The 27,412-nt window shown below is 40.3% G+C and overlaps 1 protein-coding gene across 4 annotated transcripts in view; it reads left to right on the forward strand.

Annotated features, from left to right (window-relative positions):
• The first annotated feature begins 12,548 nt into the window (after positions 1 to 12,548).
• SLC17A5 (solute carrier family 17 member 5) overlaps positions 12,549 to 27,412 on the forward strand; it is a 60,076-nt gene continuing 45,212 nt past the window's right edge. The window contains 4 exon segments of one of the 4 annotated variants that reach the window (NM_001168942.1): positions 12,669 to 12,762; positions 21,466 to 21,662; positions 23,802 to 24,035; positions 27,224 to 27,311. In NM_001168942.1, coding sequence (NP_001162413.1) covers positions 12,669 to 12,762; positions 21,466 to 21,662; positions 23,802 to 24,035; positions 27,224 to 27,311 — 613 coding nt within the window. 4 annotated transcript variants of the gene reach the window in all.

Consider the following 27,412-nt stretch of genomic DNA (forward strand, 5'->3'; position numbering starts at 1 on the left):
TGGCTCACTGCAGCATTGAAGTCCTGGCCTCATGGAATCCTCTCACCTCAGCCTTGTGCTTTCCTTTATATGTAAGGATGTCACCACACAGCGTACTTAATTATCTACTTATTGCTGTTGGCTTTTATTTGGGGTTTAGGGAGTACATCAATCAATCACATTCTGTAGATTAAGTTTTGGTTTTCTGTTGTTGGGTATTTGCTCTTTGGGGTCTTTGTGTTTGTTTATTTCCACAAAGAAGCCTATCAATAGGGATTAGAGTCATTTCACCAACTGATAAAACCAATTCTGATGGAATTTTTTTTAAATAGACAGGATTGAACTTAACTATTCTGATTCATTAGCATTATGGCTACTGACTTATAAGGTTACAATTTTTATTCATGAGGAATTCAATTAAATAGATAAACTATTGCTCTGCTCTAGATACTTGCCAGTGAAGTATTAAATATTTTCATTAAAAAAAAATAAAGATAAACTAAGCATGACTACATTTCTCGTTTTACTGAAATTACTGAATGGAAAAACCAGTATAAATGTGCCCTATTAAAAGAACACCTAAAAAATGAAAATCCAGCTATTTCTTTTCAAAAGATTTAATCACAGCTTCTCTATACATCATAAACTCTACTGTGTCATCTTAAATATTATTGAATTTATATAAAACTCAAAGAATATATTTATCAGAAAAAGAGCTATAATTGTATTAATTGGTAGGTTGTGATGATGTTTTAACATGAAATATCAAAATCCATTGATTTATGGACTGGCTTCAGCGGAGAAAGACCTTTACCAATAGGCCAGGCTAGAGATCCCAGGAGCCTCTCAAATGTTTTCTATGTCCTGAGTGATACTCGGTGCTTAAAGAATAAATAAATAAATAGTTTCTTATGATGTGCACATTCATTCCTCCCTTCTCCTAGAGGAGTAATTTCAGGGTTGTGTACATTCTCCCAATCTCGCAGTCATCAGACTGCCAGAAACCACCCATCCCATTTCCTTAGGGCAATGCACTAAAAAAAAAAACAGGACTGTAAAACTCCTAGAAAAAAACATAGAAATACAGAGTCTTGGCAATGATTTCTTGGATATGACACCAAATGCACAGACAACAAAGCCAAAAGCAAAACTAGACAAGTAGGACTACATCAAACTAAAAAGCTCCTACATAGCAAAGGAAACAACAGAGAGAAAGGACAACCTACTGAATGGGAAAAAATATTTGCAAACTATACATTTAACAAACGGTTAATACCAAAAATATGTAAGTAGCAAAAAAACCCTAAATAATCCTATTAAAAAGTAGACAAGGGACTTGAATAGGCATTTCTGAAAAGAAGACATATAAATGGCCAACAGATATTTGAAAACATGCTCAACATCACTAATCATCAGAGAAATGCAAATCAAAACCACAACAAGATATTATCTGACACCTGTTAGGGTGGCTATTATCAAAGAAACAAAAGGTAACAAGTGTTGGCAAGGCTGTGGAGAAAAGGGAACCCTTGTATGCTTAGGGTAGTTACATAAAATCATGCAGCCACTATGGAAAACAGTTTAGAGGTTCCTCACAAAATTAAAAATAGAACTACCGTATGATCCAACAATCCCATTTCCGCGTATATATCTAAAAGAATTGAAATCAGTGTCTTGAAGAGATACTTGCACTCCTCATATTCATTGTAGCATTACTCACAATAGCCAAGACATGGAAACAACTCAAGTTTTCATCTACAGATGAATGGGTAAAGAAAATCTGGTATATTCATACTATGGAATATTACTCAGCTTTTAAAAAGACGGCAATACTGTCATTTGTGACAACATGAAATGAACCTGGAAAACATTATGTTTAGTGAAATGAGCCACACACAGAAGTTCAAATGCTGCATGATTCCACTTGTATGAGGTATTTAAAATAGTCAAACATATAGAAGCAAAAAATAGAATGAACTTGCCAGGGTTAGAGGGGGAGGAAATAGGGACTTTTTGTTTAGTATCTACAAAACTTGTTATGCAATGTGAATAAATTCTAGAGATCTGTTGTACAACACAGTGCCTACAGTTAGTAATACTGTACTGTGCACTTAAAAAGTTAATAGGGTAGATCTCATGTTAGGTGTTCTCACAACAACCAGAAGAAACCAAAAAGGCATACGGAAACTTTTGAAGGTGCTGTATGTGTCTACGACCTCAATTGTGATGGTTTCAGAGATGTGGGTATATGTCTAGACTCATCAAATTGTCTACATTAAATAGTGCAATTTTCATATATCAGTTATACTTCATTGTAGCAGTTTTTTAGTTCCATTGATTCTGAGACTTTTCCCTGTTATAAAACAACAGCAATTAGTTTCTGAGCCCCTGTATATTTCCTTGGTCAGAAAATATGAATATATGATGTGTGAAAAGATTTCGGACCAAAAACGATTAACAGGAAAGGCTGACTCAACAGCCCTCTTTGGCTTCACATATTACTTAAAAGAATAGATTTGAACCTTAATCTTTTAATCTGCCTGAGTCTTGCAATTTTTACTTGCTTTGCATGCACTTTTAGCTCATGTCTAAAGGTCATTCTGTTCCTTGTGTGATTCTACCAGCTGATTTTCTATCTGCTCCCCTAATATTTTACAATACCTGAAAATTTTGATTTATTTCAAATTCTCTGGAGTCAAAAAGATAAAACTGGTCGGGTGTGGTGGCTCACACCTGTAATCCCAGCACCTTGGCAGGCCAAGGCAGGTGGATCATGAGGTCAGGAGTTCAAGACCAGCTTGACCAAGATGGTGAAACCCCGTCTCTACTAAAAATACAAAAATTAGCTGGGTGTGGTGGCAGGCACCTGTAATCCCAGCTACTCAGAAGGCTGAGGTAGGAGAATCGCTTGAACCCAGTGGGTGGGGGTTGCAGTGAGCCGAGATCACATCACTGCACTCCAGCCTGGGCAACACAGTGAGACTCCATCTCAAAAAAAAAAAAAAGAGAGAGAGAAAACTGTGACAAGTCTTTTTACATTGTTCAATGTGTTTAAATTTGAAAGATTGCTCTCTTCCAAGCTTTTCACAGATGTAACATTACAAATGTGTATGTGTGTGTATGTGTGTGTGTATATATATAATGTGTTTATATATTTTTTTATATATAAATATATGTGTTTATATATATATATATATTTACAGTGACTGTGTTTTCAGCTCCCCTAAAGCAAGTAACTGAAATTGACAAAGAAAATGCCACATAATTTGTAATCAGCAATTGATCACATATTATATACTTATCATTGAAATGACTTCCAAGACTAAGTGAAATTGTGCTCCAATTTTAAGATGCAAAAATAACATACAACATGTACAAAATTAAGACAATTATGAAGAAGCACCACCTAGAATTTGAATACTATGAAAGGCAATAAATCTGAATTGTAACAGTGGCTGTCGCTAACCTCGGATAAATCACTTCATTCAGTTGCCATCTGTTAGTTTTCCTCTTTAAAATGGTTATAATCACACTCATGTCTCTGTGGGTATGTCACAAGAACTACCCAATTGTTAAGCTGAAAAGCACTGAGGAAATCCAAATTCTGCTATAAAAACAATGAGTGCATGCCATAAGATAAACAGAAAACTATGCAAAAATGCCTCTCCTATTTCGATTATATTTTGAACACTATCTGAGGACATCTGACAGTACAGCTGCTTAGAGGAAATAGGATATGGGAAAGTATGTCCAGATTCCATTATTGAAACCCTTTGCTAAAAATATTAATCCCTCTTCTTCTGGAATACATTAATCATATGGCACTTGCTTAATAGAAAATAGATACAAAAATATGTCCTCTGACTTCCATAACTGTTAGGAAAATACTCCGTATTTCACTTGCACAGTTTTAAGAAATATTTCCTTCAAAGTGCCTTTCACTTATATGCTCCTTGAAAGCAGAAACCATACTTACACATTTTGTATATCTATCTGCTCCACTGACAGTGTATACTCCCATAGCAACCAGGACAGTGCCTTACAGATAATATGGAGCTCCATAAATACTTGTCTCTGCTTAAAGCAGGAAATGAAAAATAAGTCAGTCAAGATTCCTGCTCTCAAGGAATGACTCACATACTATTCAACTGCCTTAGGTAACTTTAACACAGTATACTATAACAAAGGTGTGTACAATATACATAAGAGCACAGAGTAAGAGAGAGATTATCAAGGAATCATTAAATAAAAGGTTATCTTTTAGCCTCAAAGGACAAATAAGAACTTACCATACACAAAAGAAGCAAACAGTGGAGGAAACAACACAAGGAAAACATGGTATGTATGAAGATGAATAGAACAACGTGTGCAGCACAGAGCAGGTGGCCGCAGTTGTGGAAGATGGGACTGGAAATGTCAGCTGCAGCCAGTTTGTAAATGCCTTGTGATCTATACCAAAGAATTTTGATTTTATCTTCCAGACAATGATCTCCAAAGTGGGGTGCACTCACCCAAGAGCATGTGCAAATGATCCAGAAAAAAAATCAGAACATTTATATATTTTCTCATCCTTTTTAATTATTTAGATGAGCTTTTCATTACTATATAATGGTTATACATATTTTGGGGATACATATGATATTCTGATACCTGTATACAATGTGTAATGATCAAATCAGTGTAATTGGAATATCCATCACCTCAAACACTTATCTCTTCTTTGTGTGAGGATCATTCCAATTCTCTTCCAGCTATTGTGAAATATATAATAAATTTTTCTTAACTATAGTCTCCTTACGATACTATTGAATACTAGAATTTATTGCTTCTATTTAACTGTATTTTTGTGCCCATTAACCAACTTCTCTTCATCCCCCCTTCTCCCTACCCTTCCCAACCTCTGGTAACCACTATTCAATTCTCTGCCTCCATGAGATCCACTTTTTTAGCTCTCATATATGAATAAGAACATATGAATTTGCCTTTCTGTGCCTGGCTTATTTCACTTAACATAATGACCCTCAGTACCATCCATGTTGCTGCAAATGACAGGATTTTATTCTTCTCTATGGCTGAATAATATTCCATTGTATATACATACCACATTTTCTTTATCCATTCATCTGTTGATGGACACAGGTTGATTTCATATCTTGGCTACTGAGACTAGAGCTGAGCTATGATAAACATGGGAGTGGAGATACCTCTCCAATATACTGATTTCCTCTCTTTTAGATATATACCTAGCAATGGGACTGCCAGATCATATGATAGTTCTATTTTTAGTTATTTGAGGAACTTACATACTGTTTTCCATAATGGCTGTACTACTTTACACTCCCACCAACAGTGTACAAGCATTCCTCTTTCCCTGCATCATCACCAGAATTTGTCATTTTTTTTTGTATTTTTGTAATAGCCATTCTAAATAGGGTGAGATGATATCTCATTGTGGTTTTGGTATGCATTTCCCTAACAATTAGTGATACTGAGCATTTTTTAATATACCTGCTGGTCACTTGTATGTGTTCTTTTTGAAAAATGTCTATTCAAGTCTTTTGCCTATTTTTAAATTGGATTATTGGCCGGGCACGGTGGCTCAAGCCTGTAATCCCAGCACTTTGGGAGGCCGAGACGGGCGGATCACGAGGTCAGGAGATTGAGACCATCCTGGCTAACACAGTGAAACCCCGTATCTACTAAAAAATACAAAAAACTAGCCGAGCGAGGTGGCGGGCGCCTGTAGTCCCAGCTACTCGGGAGGCTGAGGCAGGAGAATGGCGTGAACCCGGGAGGCGGAGCTTGAAGTGAGCGGAGATCTGGCCACTGCACTCCAGCCTGGGTGACAGAGCAAGACTCCGTCTCAAAAATAAAATAAAATAAAATAAAAATAAAAAAAATAAATTGGATTATTTGTGGGTTTTGCCATTGAGTTGTTTGAGTTCCTTATATATTATGATTATCAATAGTCTGCAATTCATCCTTTTTAATTTTAAGTGTTATGTTGAGTGTTTATAATGTGTGTGTACTTCATAGAAAAATATATACATATTGGAAATGTTGTGGCTCAGAAAAAGATACCCCAAAGTATGGCACTTTGGCATGCTGAGTACTTTGAACTAAAGGAGATTGGGAAGCCTCAGAAGCAATCTCAGAAACAAGGTCTCTCTGACCTTCTCCTGCCCTCCTGTCTCCCGGTTCTCTTTCTTCTTCAAACTGAGTAATATAAACCCGATTCTTCTTCTCCAAGGCAGGTCATAGAAACTAGAACCCCTTTCCCCTAAAGCAAGTGATAAAACCTAGAAAGGTCACTTCTCCTTTCTCCCTTGAAGGCCTTCATTCCAGAGTCACCCTGTCCAATATCCAGGAGGAAAGAATGCTACACAGAGACTAAGATTTTGAACTGACAAGCTTTGCTGCGTTTCCCCATGCTCAGTCTGTTGCCACTAGATCATACTCTTTTATTCAATCACATTTCTACACAGCTCTCCATTCTTCACTGAACCCAAGCACAAAAAGAGAGAGTTTGCCCTGGGTCACTGAAGCTTCATTTCTGAAGCTCCCATATCACATAAAACTTTGATTAAATTTGTTATCTGTTATCTGATCTTGTTAACCTTTTGTTATACGAGTGTCAGCCATGCCCCATACAATGTGTGAGGAAAGATATCTCGTCCTGCCCTTATCAGTGCATATTTAAAATGTTTAGTGATGGGATGCACAATAAAAAATGTGAATATCTAAGCAAAAAGCTACTATTGAAAGGTTTTTAAAAGCGGTAATAGGCCGAGCACCATGGCTCATGACTGTAATCCCAGCAATTTGGGAGACCAAGGCAGGCGGATTGCTTGAGCCCAAATAGTTGAAATTATAGGCACCCACCACCATGCCCAGCTAATTTTTGTATTTTCAATAGAGATGGAGTTTCACCATGTTGGCCAGGCTGGTCTCGAACTCCTGACCTCAGGTGATCTGCCCATCTCAGCCTCCCAAAGTGCTGAGATTACAGGCGTGAGCCACCACGCCCGACCAGTTTTTTCTTTTAGGTTTTTGTTTGTTTGTTTTATAGAGATGGGGGTCTTGCTTTGTTGTCCAGGCTGGTCTTGAACTCCTGGGCTCAAGCAATCCTCCCACCTCTGCCCCCCAAAGTGCTGGCATTACAGGCATGAGCCACCACGCTTGGCCAATAATCTTTATAATTTATTATAATTTATTTTAGAGGAAAAGCTGGTATTTAAAAAAGGATTTTTTTTTTAAAATTTTATTTTTGAGACAGAGTTTTGCTCTTGTTGCCCAGGCTGGAGTGCAATGGCACGATCTTGGCTCACAGCAACCTCTGCCTCCTGGGTTCAAGTGATTCTCCTGCCTCAGCCTCCCGAGTAGCTGCGATTACAGGCATGTGCCACCACACTCAGCTAATTTTGTATTTTTAGTAGAGACGGGGTTTATCCATGTTGGTCAGGCTGGTCTTGAACTCCTGACCTCAGGTGATCCACCCACCTCGGCCTCCCAAAGTACTGGGATTACAGGCGTGAGCCACCGCGCCTGGCATAAAAGGGTTATTTTATAGAACCATACTGTTCACCAAAAAATTCCTTCACCAAGTTTATCAAGTCTAAATTAATGGTTCAGGCTGGGCACAGTGGCTCATGCCTCTAATCCCAGTACTTTGGGAGACTAAGGCAGGCGGATCACTTGAGATCGGGAGTTCGAGCCCAGCCTGGCCAACACGGTGAAACCTGTCTTGACTGAAAATACAGAAATTAGCCAGTTGTGGCGGCAGGTGCCTGTAATCCCAGTTACTCAGGAGGCTGAGGCAGAATTGCTTGAACCCTGGAGGTGGAGGCTGCAGTGAGCAGTGATTGCATGACTGCACTCCAGCCTAGACAACACAGTGAGACTCTGTCTCAAAAAGTAATTAATTACTAAATTGGTGATTTAAATATCTGCTCCTCCATTTAACTTTTTATTCCGCATATATTCCTACATACTTGAAAATTTCACTAAGGCCAATATGATAAGGCACTGTGAAACACAATGAACACAGTGAAAGGACGAGAATTAGGATCTGCTCAGGTTGCAAAAAATAAATAAGACTTGGTTCCAGCTCCTAGGAAACCTACAGTTATAAAAGGAAACTAAAACATTAAACAAAGGGAAACTAAAACATTAAACAATCAACTACCAACTATAAAATTCCATACAGAAAATGATATGTATCCTAAAAGAGGTATAATTAAAATCAAACTAGTTGTTGCTAAGATAGGTAAACTCATTTTGCAAAGCAAATTTAACTCTAAAAAAATGTTAATGGCAGCCAAGCACGGTGGCTCACGCCTGTAATCCCAACACTTTGAGAGGCCGAGGTGAGCGGATTATCTGAGGTCAGGAGTTCAAGATCAGCCTGGCCAACATGCTGAAACCCTGTCTCTATTAAAAATAACAAAAATTAGCTGGGCAGGTGGCGGGCTCCTGTAATCTCAGCAACTCAGGAGGCTGAGGCAGGAGATTCGCTTGAACCCAGGAGAAGGAGGTTGCAGTGAGCCGAGATCACACCATTGCACTCCAGCCTGGGTAACAAGAGTGAAACTCCGTCTCAAAAAAAAATACTAATGGCTAACATATATTGAAATATAATAATTACAGTACAATACCCACCAGGTATAGTACTGTAATTTACATGCATTATCTTATTTAATCATCTAATTCTTACAACACCCCTATGAAAATGTTTCTATTATTATCTTTATCTAAGAGAAGAAGAAACTGAGAAAAACAGCTAGAGGCTTTTGAACTAGATACTCTATCCAAAAGGTGTTCCTTTCCCATCCAAAGATAGGATGGGGGATGGGGGAGACAGAGAGTGTAAGTCCTCACATGGTCTAGAACTATGCTGTCCCATATGGTAGACCCAGACACAATGTGGCTATTGAGCATTTGAAATGTGGCTGGTCCTAATGGAGATGTGCTGCAGATATAAAATACACACTAGGTTTCAAAAATTTAGTACCAGGCCAGGCATGGTGGCTCACGCCTGTAATCCCAACACTTTGGGAGGCCGAGTCGGGCAGATGGCCTGAAGTCAGGAGTTCGAGACCAGCCTGGTCAACATAGTGAAACCCCGTCTCTCCTAAAAATACAAAAATTAGCCAGGTGTGATGGTGGGCACCTGTAATCCCAGCTACTCAGGAGGCTGGGGCAGGAAAATTGCTTGAACCCAGGAGGTGGAGGTTGCAGTGAGCCAAGATCATGCCATTTCACTCCAGCCTGGGCAACAGAGCGAGACTCCATCTCAAAAAAAAAAAAAAAAAAAAATTACTACCAAAAAAAGAGTTTATCTCATTAATCATTTTATATTGATTACATGTTGAACTGATACATTGGGTTAAAAATGCATGTTACACAATTAATTTCCCCATTTTGTTTTGCTTTATTTTTTTAATGTGGCTACTAGAAAATTTAAAATTACATCTATGGCTTGCATTATATTTCTACTGAACAGTGCTGGCCTAAAGTGCTGATAAGGAAAAGTATCAACTAAAGAATAAATACGAGGCCGGGCGCAGTGGCTCATGCCTGTAAGTGGGAGGCCAAGGCGGGTAGATCACCTGAGGTCAGGAGTTTGAGACCAGCCTGGCCAACATGGCAAAACCCCATCTCTACTAAAAACACAAAAATTAGCCGGGCATGGTGGCACACCCCTGTAGTCCCAGCTACTCGGGAGGCTGAGGCAGGAGAATCGCTTCAACCTGAGAGGTGGAGGTTCCACTGAGCCAAGAATCCTGCCCCTCAAACTGGTGGAGTATAGATAACTCCCCACCCCTTAAGTGAAGGCTGCACATACTGATTTCCTCCCAAAGAGAAAAGGCTGGGGAAAAAGAGTTAACTTCACAGTGAAAACACCTGACAAACACCACCTCAGGCATGTGATGAGGCTTAACATCACTAGTGATAATCATCAGTGATAAATACGTTGACAGCACATTCCCTTGACATTACAAGATGAGACTGGCCCTTTACCTCTATGACCTTTCTCTCAAAAATCCATAACCCCAGTCTAATTATAAGAAAAACATTCAGGCCGGGGACGGTGGCTCACGCCTGTAAATCCCAGCACTTTGGGAGGCCGAGGCGGTTGGATCACGAGGTCAGGAGATGGAGACCATCTTGGCTAACATGGTGAAAATCCATCTCTACTAAAAATACAAAAAATTAGCCAAGAGTGGTGGCACGCACTTACAGTCCCAGCTACTCGGGAGGCTGAGGCAGGAGAATCACTTGACCCTGGGAGGCAGAGGTTGCAGTGAGCCGAGATTGTGCCACTGCACTCCAGTCTGGATGACAGAGGGAGAACACTTCTCAAAAAAAATTCGACAACCCAAATTAAGACACTTTCTACAAAACCTACTACTCTACAAAACTGTCAAGGTCAGCAAAAGCAATGAAAGTCAGGAATTGTCAATCTAGAGAAGCCTAAGGAGACATGTAATGTGGCATCCTGGATGAGATCCTGGGACCGAAAAAGGATATTAGGTAAAAATTAAAGAAATTCAAATTAAGTATGAACTTCAGTTAATAATTATCTACACTGGCTCATTAGTTATGACATATGCATGATACTAATGTAAGATCTTAATAATAGTTCAAACTGAGCAAAGGGTATGGAGAACTTACTGTACTATCTTTGCAATGTTTATGTAAACCCAAAATTTCTAAAATAAAAAATATTTAAAAAAAGAATTCCTCTGGTTTGAAGTCTGTCAAGTCTGCTGCAACCTGTATTCCCTGGCCCAAGTTATCTATAACCTTGGTCACCTGGAAGCTTGTTAGCAATACAGAATCTCAGGCCCATCCCAGATGTACAGGCTTCTCAGAGAAATAACCCCAATTGGGTAGTTTGGGTAATAAAGTTTTGGCTTTCACAATAGAGGCTGGCCGACTCCAGACCCAAAACAGATGATGGTGCACATGCCTGGAGACCCAGGACCTATGGTGCAGATCAAGTCTGAGGACACTCTGCTGGAGAAGTCTCCCTTGCTTACGGAAGAGAAGTGGGGAAGTCGGATTTTTTATTCTAGACAGGCCTTCAATTGATTGAATGAAGCCCACCCAGATTATGGAAGGGAGCCATCTTTACCCAAAGTTCAGTGATTTTAGTGTTAACCTCATCTAAAGACATCCAGGAAGTTAACACATAAAATTAACCATCACACCAGATCTGCCTAATCTGAATCTACATTTTAAAAGGATTTGCCAGGTGACTCTGCATAATCAAGTTTGAAAATGGCACTTTTCTACAACCCTTAGAGAGTAAAAATCTACATGGTAATTCAGTAACTCAGAAACAAGGCTTGATTTGCTGCTTTAACTTGAGAACTTTCCTAGCATTTACCGATCTGGAACGCCTACAGAAATCCTCGCCCTCCCTTCTAGGTAAAGGACCCTTCCCTTTGTTCCCACGTGGACCTCACTAAGCTTCTAACCTGGTTTACTGAATTAGTGGCTTGCGGGTCTTCCCTGTCTACACCAAACTCTCTGAGAGTATCTACATCTTATTTTCTACCTCCACAGAGATAGCCTTTATTAGCGGCTCCAGATCTGCCCTGCCAAGGCAAGCTGGGTTTTCTTAGTTTCACTTTCTCAGAGTCCGCAAATGCTAGCACAATCCAAATTCTATCGTGGAGATATAATATGCACACATACATCAGAGGATTCCATAGGTCGAACCATATGAAACTACCTATGTTGATTATTTTTACCTATAAAACCAGCAATATCATAGGACACAACAAATTTCCATTGCTGTTTTTCCACCTCAAAGCTATTTTAGAGCCGGGAGCTGTGGCTCACTCCTGTAATCCCCGCACTTTGGGAGGCCGAGGATGATTGCTTGAGCCCAGGAGTTCGAAACCAAGCCTGGGCAATACAAGGAGACCTCGCCTCTACAAAAATAAAAACAAAATTAGCCATACGTGGTGGCATGCGCCTGTAGTCCCAGCTACTTGGGGGCGCTGAAGAGAATCGCTTGAGTCCAGGAGTTCGAGGTTGCGGTGAGCTGTGATTGCGCCACTGCATTCCAGCTTGGGCAACAGAGCAAGACCCTGTCTGTGGGGGGAAAAAAACTATTTTAGGGACAATATGCCGTCACAGTCACGGGGTAGATCGTACAAAGGTTGCTAACAGTATGGCAACTGAGTGCTAACAACTGAATGTCAAATTATGAAATGCACACCACCCACTTCCCTAGTTCGGGCGAAGCCCTCCCCATAATTACGTGCAATTCTAGTCCCCACTGCCCGCCCGCAAGCTCCCACTCATCCTCCCTGCGGGAAAGGCGGCCCCTGCACTTTACAAGGGGGTGCAGGAGCGGGAGACTGTCGTCTGAACACCGGCTCCCCGGCAAGCGTAGACCGGCGGGACGAGCTCACTGCGCCAATCCTGCCAGAGCTCCCGGAACTCCGCTTCCCTAGTCCAACCCACGCCACAGTTGCCCACACCTAAGATGGCGGCGGGGGCGGAGTCGGCGCGGCCACTTCTGGGCGGGACCGCGGGGACAAGACGTGGCCACAGGGCGGTGCCAACGTCCCCGCCCCGCCCGGTCCGGCCAGCTTGGCCCGGGGGGTTCGGGCTGTCGGGCCGGCGCGCCCTTCTCTGCCAGGTGGCGAGGACACCTGCTCCACGTAGGCGTCATGAGGTCCCCAGTTCGAGACCTGGCCCGGAACGATGGCGAGGAGAGTACGGACCGCACGCCTCTTCTGCCCGGCACCCCACGGGCCGAAGCCGGTAAGCGGCGGGGTCGTCCAGGGGCTTCGGGTGGGCGGCGGTCCTGGGGGTGGCGGTCTCTGGGCGGTCATGGCCCTGGTACCCGCACCTTGCGCTGGCGGGACCGGAGCTGCTCAGGCGCGAGGGGACATTAGGAGGGGAGCCACTTCAGAGTCCCGCTCAGTTCCGCCTGCCTCAGTGCGGAGAAGCCCCTCGGGGACCCCAGGGGCCGCGACCGTGATCGCGGACCCGTCCCGGGGCCTTGGCGGGTGCAGCCCCACGGGGCGGGAGCGGGGAGCGGCTGCGCAGCAGGCGCTGAGCTGATAGTTATTTTGGGTAGTGCTGAGCAAGGGACCCAGTGGAAGAACGAACTGGGAGAGAACCATCAAATGAATGGGCTAAGGTCCGGGCGGAGGACCCCGGTGTAAGAGCAAACTGGAGGAGAAACCTGCAGATCAGTAGGCAGAGGGCTGTCCTTCCCTGTCACCGCTAGGTTTCCGCCACTGCGTATCCGCCAGCATGTGACCTGGTAGCTTTTTAGGCGGGGAGGGAGACAAACAAGGACTGGAGTTAACGTTTGTGAGTATGCAGAGGGCAATTATTGCATAACCCAGCGACTATTTGACGTTGTACAGTAAGAGACTAAAAACATCGAAAACATTTTTTTAAGTTAGGAAACAGTTCAGTTATCCTCAGGATACCTACAGAGTTCTAAGGTAATTTGCCAGAGGTCTTGGAACAAATCGAAAAGCAGGTACTTCATAAAGCATCTTCCCTGAATTTGAGAAAATTAAAATATTTTGCTATTTGACACTTTTGTAATATAGTTTATTTAAAAGGAAAACTAAAGAACAAATCAGTTTGAATGCATTCTATAGTTTCAAAGATCTGTGTGTAAGAAAGAGTTGCATTGGAAATTTGACTTTGGCTGACCCAGAATTGTATAGTTTTCTATACTTTTATTTGTTTTTAATGTTACCAGATGGTGGCAGTAGAGGTGCTGGGAGCTTATTTTAGTCAACACAAACTGTAAATACCATACCATAGTTAAGTTTTACCTGGCAGTCGGACTTAGTTCCATAAACTGATCATTTTCTGCGGCTTGTAGAGTTCAAATTGTATGATATTCCTCATAAAATAATATAGAAATACAGAAATAAAAGTTATAATAAAGATATTTCCCAGAGACTATTACATTGTTACAATTGAAAAATAGGTATATGTATAATCAAAATTTAGCACAAATGTTAAACATTATTCTCAGGAAAATGCAGATTAAAACCACAACGAGGCACTGTACACCCACTAGAATAGCTAAAATCCAAAAGGCTGAGAATACCAAATGTTGGCAGAGATGTGGATAGAAAAGTTATACGTCTCAATTAAGATTGAGATGGACAAATGTATAAATTTATCATGTAAATTATACTTCAATAAAGTTGATTTTTAAAAAGTAGCTCATAGCATCACTTTTAAAAACAATCGCTGCTTGATTCATGGGGTTGAGTATATGCATCTTATGGTACTGGCCCTGTCCTTCCTGGCTTGAGGTGGCTACCTTTGTTATAACCATTTTCTTTTTTATTTTCCCTCTTTACATACCCACTGGAGAGCAAGTGAAGTGGAAATAGTAGTAACATACTGTTTTTGCTGTTTAGAGTATGATAAGAGTTTTATAGAGGAGGAGCATATATGGCAATTAAGAGAAGTATATAATGAGCCCCCATGTAACCAGCACCCAGATTAAACAGTTATCAATTCATGGCCAGTCTTGCCGTATGCTCATACATACTGTGTATTTTGAAGCAAATCCCAGATACCATGTCATTTCATATGTAAATATTTCAATTGTTTACCTCTAAAAGATAAGGACTCTTTTTAACATAATTACAGTACCATTATCACAGCAAATAAAAATAATAGTTACGTACTTTGGGAGGCCCAGGCGGGCAGATCACCTGAGGTCAGGAGATCGAGACCATCCTGGCTAACATGGTGAAACCCCATCTCTACTAAAAATACAAAAAATTAGCCGGGCAAGGTGGCCAGCGCCTGTAGTCCCAGCTACTCGGGAGGCTGAGGCAGGAGAATGGTGTGAACCCGGGAGGCGGAGCTTGCAGTGAGCTGAGATCACGCCACTGCACTCCAGCCTAGGGGAAAACAGTGAGACTTTGTCTCAAAAAATAATAATAAAATAGCAATAATAATAATACTTATGAAATACTCAGTGTTCATATTTCCTCAATTATGTCCTGATTTTTTTTTTTTTTTTTTTTTTTTTTTTTTGAGACGGAGTCTCGCTCTGTCGCCCAGGCTGGCGTGCAATGGTGTGATCTCGGGCAACCTCCGTCTCCCGGTTCAAGTGATTCTCCTGCCTCAACCTCCCGAGTAGCTGGGATTACAGGCCCACGCCACCACACTCTGCTATTTTTTGTATTTTTAGTAGAGACGGAGCTTCACCATGTTGGCAAGGCTGGTCTCTAACTCCTGACCTCAGGTAATCCACCCACCTTGGCCTCCCAAAGTGCTGGGATTACAGGCATGAGTCACCGGGCCCGGCCTATGTCCTAATTTTTTATAGTGTGTTCAAATCAGGATCTCAGTAATGTTCATACCTTCCAAATGATTGAAATGTTTTTTGTCCCTTTTAATCTGTTCCCCATCCCCTCCTTTTTTTTCCTTGCAATTTTATAGCCCTATGTTGTCCTTTAACATCTTCTGCCCTCCTGGTTTACTGTAAATTGGTAATTAGTAGATCTGAAGGTTTGATAGGATTATGAGTCTGTCTGTCTGAATTACTGTCATGAGTATTCCATAAGTAGAATGTGAAGTATAGAAAGCAAAATTGTGTCAGCATGCTAATTCTCCCATACACTGCTCTAGACACTGGAGATACAAAGAAGTAAACAAAACAGAACAAAAGCTCCTGCCCTTATAGACTTTTATGTTCTAGTGGTAGCCCTCTGCATTTTGCTTTCTTCTTGGGTTACAATCAAAGTCCAACACTTTATTTTATTTTCTTTTTTTTCAGGATCTCGCTCTGTTTTCCAGGCTGGAATGCAGTGGCACAAACAGGGCTTACTGCAGCCTCAACCTCCCAGGCTCAAGTGACCCTCCTACCTAAGCCTCCTGAAGAGCTGGGACTACAGGCATGTGCCACCATGCCTGGCTAATTTTTTTCTATCTTTTTGTAGAAACAAGGTCTCAGTTGCCCAGGCTGGTCTCAAACTCCTGGGCTCAAGCGATCCTCCTGCCCAGCCCAACACTTTGTTTTCTTGCCAAGACTCTCAATTCCCTTTCCCCCTGCTTTGTCATCACATCCATCTCAGTGCCAGCTATCTGTTTTCTTAGTGCCTACTCCTGAGCACAGGCATGCAGTGCTTATGAAGCTACACGCTAGGGCAGATTGTTCTCACCAATTCTGTCTGGGTATCTGCTCAGCATTCCTGTGTTTCACTGAGACCCTCATGACCCCACCCTCTTCAACAACTTCTTTCTTTTCCCAGATCCTAATTTCTCACAAATGAGAACTAACCTCAATTCCTAACAAATAACCTCAATTCCTAATTTCCAGGAAAAAAAAAAAACATAATAATTCACAGTTACTCTGTGCCAAGCACTCTTCTAAGTATTTTATGTTACTAACTCAGTGAATCCTTATAATAACCCTAATACAGGCAAAATACTTGGACTAGTGCCAAGCATATAGAAAGTGCTTAGTAATATTTGTTTTTTGAGACAGTCTTATTCTGTTGCCCAGGCTGAAGTGCAGTGGCACAATCACAGCTCACTGCAGCCTCAACTTCCCAGACTCAAGCCATCCTCCCACCTCAGCCTCCCAAATAGCTGGGATTACAGGTGACAACACCACAACCAGCTAATTTGTAAATTTTTTTGTAGAGGTGGGGTTTCACCATGTTGCCCAGGCTACTCTTGAACTGCTGGGCTCAAGCAATCCTCCCCCATCTCAGCTTCCCAAAGGGCTGGGATTACGAGTGTGAGCAACCATGCCCAGCTTGCTTAATAAATATTATCTATTATTGGTCAGGTATGGTGGCTCACGCCTGTAATCCCAGCGCTTTGGTACACCAAGGTGGGCGGATTGCCTGACGTTGGGAGTTTGAGACCAGCCTGGCTAACATGGTGAAACCCCATCTCTACTAAAAATACAAAAATTAGCCGGGCATGGTGGTACACGCCTATAGTCCCAGCTACTCAGGAGGCTGAGGCAGGAGAATTGCTTGAACCTGGGAGATGGAGGTTTCAGTGAGCCAAGATCGTGCCACTGCACTCCAGCCTGGGAGACAAAGAAAGACTGCGTCTCAAAAAAGAAAAAAAAAATTATGTATTATTTTATGTTATTAAACTTAATACCCACTATCCCACTCAATAGCGTTAGTTCTTAGAGTTACTACAGTACATAATCTAGATACTGCAGATCATTTAGAATGTTCTGCTCTCCGTATGTTTATCTGTCTCATTTCCATACCTCTGTACATGCTGGTGCCTTTGCTTGGATTGTTCCACCTGTCCCTACTGGTGACTTCCTGCTCCTTGAAGAAGACTTCTCCAAGAGGCCTTCTCTGTCTCCACTGTCCCCTCCTGCAGATTAGTGTGCCTCTTTTGTTCCTTGTTATATAAATGTACATAGTACTTAGTCTTATTGGCATAACTTTCTCCAGATAAAAAGGAGGAAGAAATCCTTTTTACTAAGTGCCTGCTATAATGTTGTGCAGTATTTCATTTAATCCCCATGCAGCCCAGTGAGTAGATGGTAGTCTCCTCATTTTATAGCTGAGAAACCTGAGGATGAAAACTGTTAAGTAATTTCTACAAAAGCACATAGCCAGTGAAAATCAGAAACAGAGATTCATTCCCAGGTCCCACTCTAAATTAGCCTGTGTACTTTCAGTTACGCCCACACACATTCCTAAGTTTAAAACATATTTTAGAAGCTGATGTTTGTTTCAATGGGTGCCACGTTCCTTATGCAAGCACGATTTTGCTTTGAACTTGATGCTCAATGGGTGTTCTCTCTCGGTCATGCAAGCATACTTTTGTTGGATCAGTTTCAAAGATTATTCACATTAACAGGCATGTTTTTCTTTACTGCTATAACTTCTTGAAATAAAAATTTTCTGATTGAATTTATTTGTAATCAGCAACCATTTTATTAGCTAGTAATTGTTTATTTTTATTATTTCTTAGAATCTCATAGTAATATATTTTGTGACACCTAAGTTGACCTTTTATTTTCCTTTTTTTTTTTTTTGAGACGAAGTCTTGCTCTTGTCCCCAGGCTGTAGTGCAATGGCATGATCCCGGCTCACTGCAACCTCCGCCTCCCAGGTTCAAGCGATTCTCCTGCCTCAGTCTCCCGAGTAGCTGGGATTACAGGCACCTGCTACCATGCCCGGCTAATTTTTGTATTTTTAGTAGAGATGGGGTTTCACCACGTTGGCCAGGCTGGTCTACGAACTCCTGACCTCAGGTGATCCACCCACCTCGGCCTCCCAAAGTGCTGGGATTACAGGTGTGAGCCACCGTGCCTCGCCGCTTTTTATTTTCTAGTTATTGACTATGCACCCAAAAGTTAAAGTTGCCTGATCTATAACTTGTAGGTCAGATATCCAAGTAATACCACTTGTAATTTGAAATCATTTTACTTACATTTCTTTCACTTCACAACCTTCTAGCCCCTTGTAATTCACATGATAAGGTATATCATAGTCCAAATAAAGTATCACTTAGGGAAAACTAATAACATACAGTAAAATAAGATAACTGCAAATAAGGATAGAATGGAGTAATAACATTACAAATTAGAATAGCATAAAATACAGTTTTTTAGAGTAAGAGAATTTCATCCTTCCCCTTCACTTACTCCCACATCTAACATTTGGGCAAGGCCTGTTAATTCTGCCTTTAAACATCTCAAATCTGCCCATTTTTCTTCACTGCTGCTTTCACTCTAGTTTAAGCCACCTTCATCTCTTACCTGGAAAGCTACAGTAGTCCCTTAAGTCATCTCCCTGACTCTATATTCCTCACACCCATTCACACTTCTCCTCTCTGTAGTCTCTATGCCGGGACCAGATGAACTCTTTAAACCATCAACCGGATAAGCTCTTTAAACCATAAATCACATCTCGTCACTCCTTTGCTGAAATAGGTAATGATCTTTTTAAATACTGCATTGACAAAACAGACATAGTATATAAATCTGGATTTTTCTTGCTCCAAATTGCTCAAAGTAACACATTTTAATGCACGAATTTAGCGAGATTTTGAGTCTCCCATCTAGACCTTTAGGTAATATCACCTGACACAGAGCAATGATAAAGAAAATGTGTTCTGCTGGGCATAGTGGCTCACGTCTATAATCCCAGTGCTTTGGGAGGCTGAGATGGGAGGATTGCTCAAGACCAGAAGTTCAAAACCAGCCTGGGCAAAATAGTGAGACCCTGACTCTACAAGTAAAAATTTAAAAATTAGATGTGCTGACACATGCCTTTAGTCCCAGCTACTCAAGAGGCTGAGGTGAGAGGATCACCTGAGCCCAGGGGTTCGAGGGTACAGAAAGATATGATCACCCACTGTACTCCAGCTTGGGCAACAGAGCAAGACCCTGTCTCTAAAAAAAAAAAAAAAAAAAGGAAAAAAAATATATTTTTTTTTTTCCACAAAACATGCCTCACAATATCCAAATGTCATTAACTGGACAACTGCCCATTTGGTTGGAGCAGAAAGCAAATTCGCCTACATTCTAGTGATAGAAACAATGTGATTAGAACTTTAGAAATTCAGTTCTTACAGATCTGGATCTAACTATAATAGTGGTACCATGAATTTCATAGCTGTACCCCTGAAGAAAGGATTTAAGAATGCCAAATGAAAAGTTTTCTGTTAAAAGAAGTAAATCTTACACAGGGGAAAAAAATAATAACAGTTGTTAAATATAGGAGGGCATACAAAAAAGTGAGTAGGATCATAATATATTAATATAAACCTAAGTATAGTTGTGCACGTTCATTAATGTTTCAGTCTAAATCAGTTCATCTGAGCCAGTATCAAGACTTTCATATTCTGTAAAATATATTCTCTCCTTTGATGCTAGGTTAATGAAAATACCAGGATTCTTAAGTAGGGGGAAAACGTACACACATTTGCATGATGTTGATGTGTCATTACCAAATAAAAGCACACATATTTTCATTTCATTTTAATTGTAATATGTCATTGCTTAATGAAATACACATTTATACCTTTAAAGAGATATTTATCAGCCACTCAGAGTTTACTAAATTTAAAGATGTTCAGACTCTGGATTAGCTAATTTCTCTTTGTTACTAAGAGGTTGCTTATCCTTAGTCGGCATCCTGAATCCCATCCCTCGCCAATTCTGAAACTCAGTAAAAGAAGAAAAAAGAGAAGCTATGCATAAGCCCACAGTTAGAGTGAAAAATAGGTCAAACTCCTCCTCTCACATGATCCTTTTATTGGTTCCTCCAACCTACTTTGCATTCCTGAGTCTCTGTCTCTGTCGCCCAGGGTGGACTGCAGTAGCGCGATCTCGGCTCACTGCAAGCTCCGCCTCCCGGGTTCACGCCATTCTCCTGCCTCAGCCTCCTGAGTAGCTGGGACTACAGGCGCCCGCGACCGCGCCCGGCTAATTTTTTGTATTTTTAGTAGAGAAAATTTTTAGTAGAGTTTCACCGTGTTAGCCAGGATGGTCTCGATCTCCTGACCTTGTGATCCACCCACCTCGGCCTCCCAAAGTGCTGGGATTACAGGCATAAGCCACTCACTGCCCCCCGGCCTCCTTTTTTTTTTTTAATCATCGTGGTACATTGACTTATTTCCCTTTTTACTGTGAGCCCTTTAAGCTTGATAAATACTGAGCAACTGTCACAGATGCTGCAACTGTCATAGGTTCTGCAAGTTTGCTTCTAGATTCTTAAATGCATTTAGTTTATGATGGCTTTAAGTATTAATCATGGCTTCTGATTCAAACCCAGCCTTTGAGGATACTCTTCGAGGTAAGAAATTTATCAACAGAAATTTCATGCCCTACCCTTGGCGTTAATTTTTTTTTGCTATGCTACACTTAACAATGAGATGGCTACTAACTCATAGTCAGTAATATATCATGTCGTTGTAAGTACTCAAGTACTTTTTGACCATGTTTCAGATAGTTTTTCAGGAATAGTAACGCCATTAAACCTCCTTACCTGCTTTTCTCATGCCGTATATTTTTGCCAGCTGACAACGAATAGGGGTTCAGTTTGAATCTGGAATAGATCTTTTTCTCAGCAAAGGTGATAAAACTAGTACCTCCATGTTTTAATGAACTTTCTTATAGTTCAGGCTCTCATGTGTGAAATTTTTACCAAAACTACAGATACGAGGAACAGCTAATCTTTGATAAATGTTTCTTGGATTTGCTTAATCTAAGAATATTCTTTAAAATTTTTTCTTAATTATTTTTGTACTTTTCAGAAGCAACCTTTTTCATTATTTAGACAATATCGTGTAATTAACTCTTTTAATTAAAGCAGCCGGGTGTGGTGGCCAATGCCTATAATCACAGCACTTTAGGAGGCTGAGGTAGGTGGATGGCTTGAGTCCAGGAGTTCAAGACCAGCCTGAACAACGTGGCAAAACCCTGTCTCTAAAAATAAAAATTTAAAAATAAATAAAAATTTTCCCCAATCTTTATTTCAGCTCCAGTGTGCTGCTCTGCTCGTTACAACTTAGCAATTTTGGCCTTTTTTGGTTTCTTCATTGTGTATGCATTACGTGTGAATCTGAGTGTTGCATTAGTGGATATGGTAGATTCAAATACAACTTTAGAAGATAATAGAACTTCCAAGGCGTGTCCAGAGCATTCTGCTCCCATAAAAGTTCATCATAATCAAACGGTAGGTGCTATTTTTTAAGGAAACAATTTTAATTATTCTAAAATACTTGCAAGTAAACATATTAAAAGGTCTTTTTTCATCCTACAGAAACCACACTTTGTTTATGTATAGTCTGAATTACTTTCTTTTTGTGTTTTCCCAGGAACTGATTGGGCAATAACTTGTAACTATAGCTACTACTGCTATGCCATAATACACCTTGATCTGTTTGAGAAGTAGTTCTTCCATTCCCTCTGTAAACATACCATGCTTGAAGAAAATTTGGAAAAACCTGTTTTATATAACAGAAAATTAAACTGTTTTAAATTTTCTAAATAGCTTTTATAGGAATATTATTTATAACCCTATATCACTTATAGGGTTACAGCTACAAGAGAGTTTAGGTAATCTCAGTTGCAAGATGAAAATAAGAACTGGCCAGTTTCTTAGGACATTCTCTTCTGAATGTACACATGCCTAACCTAAGCTACATAAGTCATTTTGCCTGCCTTATGTTATAGTGGAATTGATCAATGTGTGTTCATCATTTGTTTATAATTAAGTTATATACACTTCATTTTATGTTGCTTATCACACAAGGAGATAGTACAGAAAGAAAAGCTAGTATTCTTTTTAGAAGCACATTTTCAGGCTGGGCACAGTGGCTCATGCCTGTAATCCCAGCACTTTGGGAGGCTGAGGCGGGTGGATCACCTGAGGTCAGGAGTTCAAGACCAGCCTGGCCAACATGGTGAAACCTTATCTCTACTAAAAATACAAAAATTAGCTGGGCGTGGTAGCACACACCTATAATCCCAGCTACTCAGGAGGCTGAGGCAGGAGAATTGCTTGAACCTGGGAGGTGGAGTTTGCAGTGAGCCAAGATCACGCCATTCCACTCCAGCCTGGGCAACAAGAGCAAGACTCCGTCTCAAAAAAAAAAAAAAAAAACATATATTTTCACCCATTTTCAGTGCTCACAAAGGTGCTAATTCATACTTAGGTGAATCTCCTCTATCATTTACAAGCAGAGCATTCAAGCAGGAAAGAGGATGTCTCTCTAAACAAAATAAATCTCTCCAAAAATCTTTCTATATAACTTTAATAATGTTGCTGAGTAACATTTGGGTACACATCACTCACTTTCTCCACTCCAACCTGTGACCTTCAGGGACAACACTGCTGGACTGTACATGAAATCCTAGAATTCCACAGATAAACATCTAATTGGTACCCTAAATAAGGGGAAGTATGAGTTTGCTTTGTGTCTTTTTCTTTGCAAAGTGCTTTTGTTGACCCTGCTACTTATCTTCATCTGCCTTGTATCAACAGCAGAAAGAAATCCTGGAATGGTTCTTGACATGTTGGCTTGGTTATACAGCTACACTGCATTAAAGATGTCAGATACTCATATCAGTCACTAAATCTTCATTAGTACCTTACTATGTGCTGCTACTAATGAAAACACAGGTTCTACTCACATGAAGTTTGTGGCTTGATTTAAATTCTTGCCCTTTGGTATAGTTCCATATGCTTGTTTAAGTGCTTGGTCTGAAATGGGGAGATATTATTAATATCTATATGTATGCATGTTAATAGCCAGCATTAACTGTGCATCAAGCCTTATTTTATGTGCCTATTTCATTTCCTCTTCCCAGATCACACATTCGGTAAGTAGTAGAGCTAAGATGAAAACCAAGCCTGGTTCCCAAAGCCTAGCTCAGCCTCTACAGTTTTCTGTTTAATAGCTTTCTGGATTAAGCCTGTGACTCTTTTTTTGGAAGGGGGAGGCAGGGCCGGGGGGGACGGCAGCCTCCCAAGCCATAGTAGGCTCAGAGACACCAAAGCCTTTTTTGTGATTCTTTTGTGAGCCTTCTTGGTCATGGTTATTACAAAGCTATCTGCGGCTCATCCTGCAGTCTAGTTTTATAAAATTGCAAGCCTTCTTGAAGTTTACAACTGTCAGTTCTTTTTCATTCACTTCTAAATACTGTATGTCTATATTGTTATGACTCACCCACCTACTAGAAAGTTTGCATGTTCTTCAGTCCAAAATAGTGGTTCAAAATCTCATTTATATGTACTTGCATACCAGTAAGAGAAAAGAGCTGTTGCATGAAGGTCTTAAAGGATTGTTTTATTCTCTTCTGATTTTTGTAGGGTAAGAAGTACCAATGGGATGCAGAAACTCAAGGATGGATTCTCGGTTCCTTTTTTTATGGCTACATCATCACACAGATTCCTGGAGGATATGTTGCCAGCAAAATAGGGGGGAAACTGCTGCTAGGATTTGGGATCCTTGGCACTGCTGTCCTCACCCTGTTCACTCCTATTGCTGCAGATTTAGGAGTTGGACCACTCATTGTACTCAGAGCACTAGAAGGACTAGGAGAGGTAATTTCCTTTTCTCTCTGGTTTTACTTCTTACCCTGTGTCTCCTTCTCTTCTTCTTAAAGATATCATTCTTTGGTATGAATATGAACCAAAAAATAACATTGGATGATAACAGGGGTTTATTTTTTAGAGAAAGGACTAACTAGAAAATTACCTGAATAGATTTTGTTTGTGGTAAATGAGGTATCTAGTAGGAGCACCCCAAAATTGGAAACTTTACTCAAAAACCAGAGAAAACGTTTTTCCAGAAGAGACTTCATAGCTCATACTTTAGGAGAGAAGAAAATAAACCACTAATAAATGGTTAAGATAGGCTGGGCGTGGTGGCTCATGCCTGTAGGCCGAGGTGGGCAGATCACTTGAGGTCAGGAGTTTGAGACCAGCCTGGCCAACATGGTGAAACCCTGTCTCTACTAAAAATTAAAAAATTAGCCAGGCATGGCGGTGCACACCTGTAATCGCAGCTACTCGGGAGGATGAAGTGGGAGAATCACTTGAACCTGGGAGGCAGAGGTTGCAGTGAGCCACAATTGCTCCACTGCACTCCAGCCTGGATGACAGCAAGTCTCCATCTCAAAAGAAAAAAAATGGTTAAGATTGGCGATCATTACCTCTTATACTCTTGCCACAGTTTAACTCTGTTGTATCATTGATGCCCAGGTCTGAAGCACATTTTACACAATAGACTGTTGAGTTGCATTGAATTTCTTTTTTATCACTTATTCTTTTATTTTTTCTGGTCTTGTAACTTAGAGACAAATATTTTATTATTTTATATAACTATCTCAATTTAGTTCTATGATTCTGCTGTTTTTAGAAGTATTATTAATTTTTGCCTCTTTTATTTCCCTCCTCTTAATAGTTTTATCATTTTTTAAAATTTTGATTCTTGTCTTTCTTTTCTGTCCCACTTTTCTTTTGTATTACATCATGTGTACCCCCATACTGAATAATTTTCACTTTTCCTTTATAACTTTGAACTTCTACCTCTGAAACCCAGGGAAAGGTGTATTTTGATCTCTTGCATTTCTTTAATTCAAGCAAGATAATGGCCACTGGGCTTGGTGTAGAGCATAAAGATTATTTTAAGTAGCAGCGTATCATGCTGTTGGAATAAACACTGGACCAGAGTTTGAATAATAGCTCTATTGTATCTAACAGTGAAACCTTAGGTAAGCTCTAATCTCGAGACCTCAGTTCCATCATTTTTTAAACTGGGACTAAAATACCTTCCCTGTTTTTAGTCACAGGATAGATATAAAATTCATATGGTGATAAGGATTGCTAGAATACTTTGGAAATTGCCAGGTACTATTTAAAGATGTTTCATTCATCTGAATGTTTTTATTTTGTTCGTATCAATAGAGATCTATTAAAGTAAACCCTTCCTGATCACAAAATTAAAATTACTCCTCTATTACCAGGTTCCTATTCTTCTTGACAAAGTAAAATATACTTAAATCTAGCATATTTTCTCTGATCCTAGTATTGAATCTCCTTGCTGAATGTATTCCCATATTTTACTTCCAGTTTATACCACTAATTTAACATTACGGCATATTGATCATATTACTACTGTTATCTCAGATAACATTTTATTTCCTTTTTTTTCTAGTTTTTGAGACGGAGTCTCGCTCTGTCGCCCAGGCTGGAGTGCAATGGCACGATCTCGGCTCACTGCAACCTCCACCTCCCGAGTTCAAACAATTTTCCTTCCTCAGCCTCCCAAGTAGATGGGATTACAGGCACGTACCATCACGCCTGGCTAATTTTTGTATTTTTAGTAGAGACAGGGTTTCACCATATTGGCCAGGCTGGTCTCAAACTTCTGACATCAAGTGATCTGCCCGCCTCAGCCTCCCAGAGTGCTGGGATTACAGGCGTGAGCCACCATGTCCGGCCAACAACTAAATAGAATTTAAGTTGTGTTTATACTCAGGGTCTCTCATCCTTCTTCATCCCTCCAGTATGTATCACAGATGCATTTCCTCATTCATAAAGGACACTTAGATTACTATCTTTCTTTCCTACCATCTGATTCACCATAAATATACCTACATTGTCCCTAGGTTTTATAATAAAGTTTTCTACAACGTAATCTCCGTGGGCATTTCCAAACATCTTAAGTTTTCTTGTATAATGACTCATCCTGTGGATGCTCCATGAGGTAGATTCTTACTGATTTGCAATGTACCTAAGTCATCTTTGCCTTCCATTGGTATTACGTTTTTTAATTCCTTTTTTGTTTGTTTGTTTTTGGTTTTGAAAGAGTCAGCAGAAAGTATAAAGTATTAAAACATTTATTCTTCTCTCCACTAATAATAGCACTAGCTACCATTTATCTTTACAACAATTATGCAACTGCCTTGAAGTTCAAGGAGGTTAGCTAATCTTTCTGAAGTGGCACAGAGAGTGTCCAAGGAGAGCTGTTCTCTCTCACTCTCCTGTGGTATCTCCTCATTTAACCAGTCTCTATGAAACTGCCTCTTTCCACATCTCATTAGCTCTCCATGTCAGTAATTGGCATCTACTAGGCTCATTATCGCCGGAAAAAAAAGAAAAAAGGCTGTAAACATGCTGATTGAATTCATCCTTTTTTTAATAGGACTGTTTTTCCAGTTGGTTGTCAACTTGAATTTTTTTTCAGTATCCCAAAGTATTAGCTCAGTATTTTTTAAAGTTACAACTTAGTAATGTTCCCTTTCATTCAGGTGATTAATAAAGTGAATGAATAAAATTAACCTTGAGCGTGATCCCTTTATGTCCTCACTCAGTACAACTATTTTAGATTTATTGTAAACCTTATCTAGTCATCTTCAAACCAGTTCCAAAATCCATGAATCTTTGGGGAGTTTTACTTTTATTTTATTTTTTTTTTTAAAAGAGATGGGGTCTCACTACGTTGCCCAGGCTGATCTCGAACTCCTGGGCTCAAGCAATCCTCCTGCCTTGGCCTCCCAAAGTGCTGGGATTATAGGCATGAGCCACCACACCCAGCCCTCAAATTCTGAAAGTATTTCATTTTAAGGTATTTTCACTTAACACTAAAAATATCTCACTTCATGGAACCTGATTCTGGTTTTATTCTGATCCAGAAAATGCTTTTGTAGCAAAATACTTAACTTACGTTAAAACATTAACAAAACTACCTTACATTTCATCAGAAATATCATGTTCCCTTCTCTCAGGGTGTTACATTTCCAGCCATGCATGCCATGTGGTCTTCTTGGGCTCCCCCTCTTGAAAGAAGCAAGCTTCTTAGCATTTCATATGCAGGTGAGATAACAATTATCAAACTTTGCTGTAACATGTTATGTATATATCAACCTTGGGGAAAAAGTGCCTGCATACCAGAATGATGCAGTGTCGGCTTGGAT

The sequence above is a fragment of the Papio anubis genome, chromosome 6 (assembly GCF_008728515.1).
Source record: "Papio anubis isolate 15944 chromosome 6, Panubis1.0, whole genome shotgun sequence".
In the NCBI taxonomy this organism is placed as follows: Eukaryota; Metazoa; Chordata; class Mammalia; order Primates; family Cercopithecidae; genus Papio; species Papio anubis.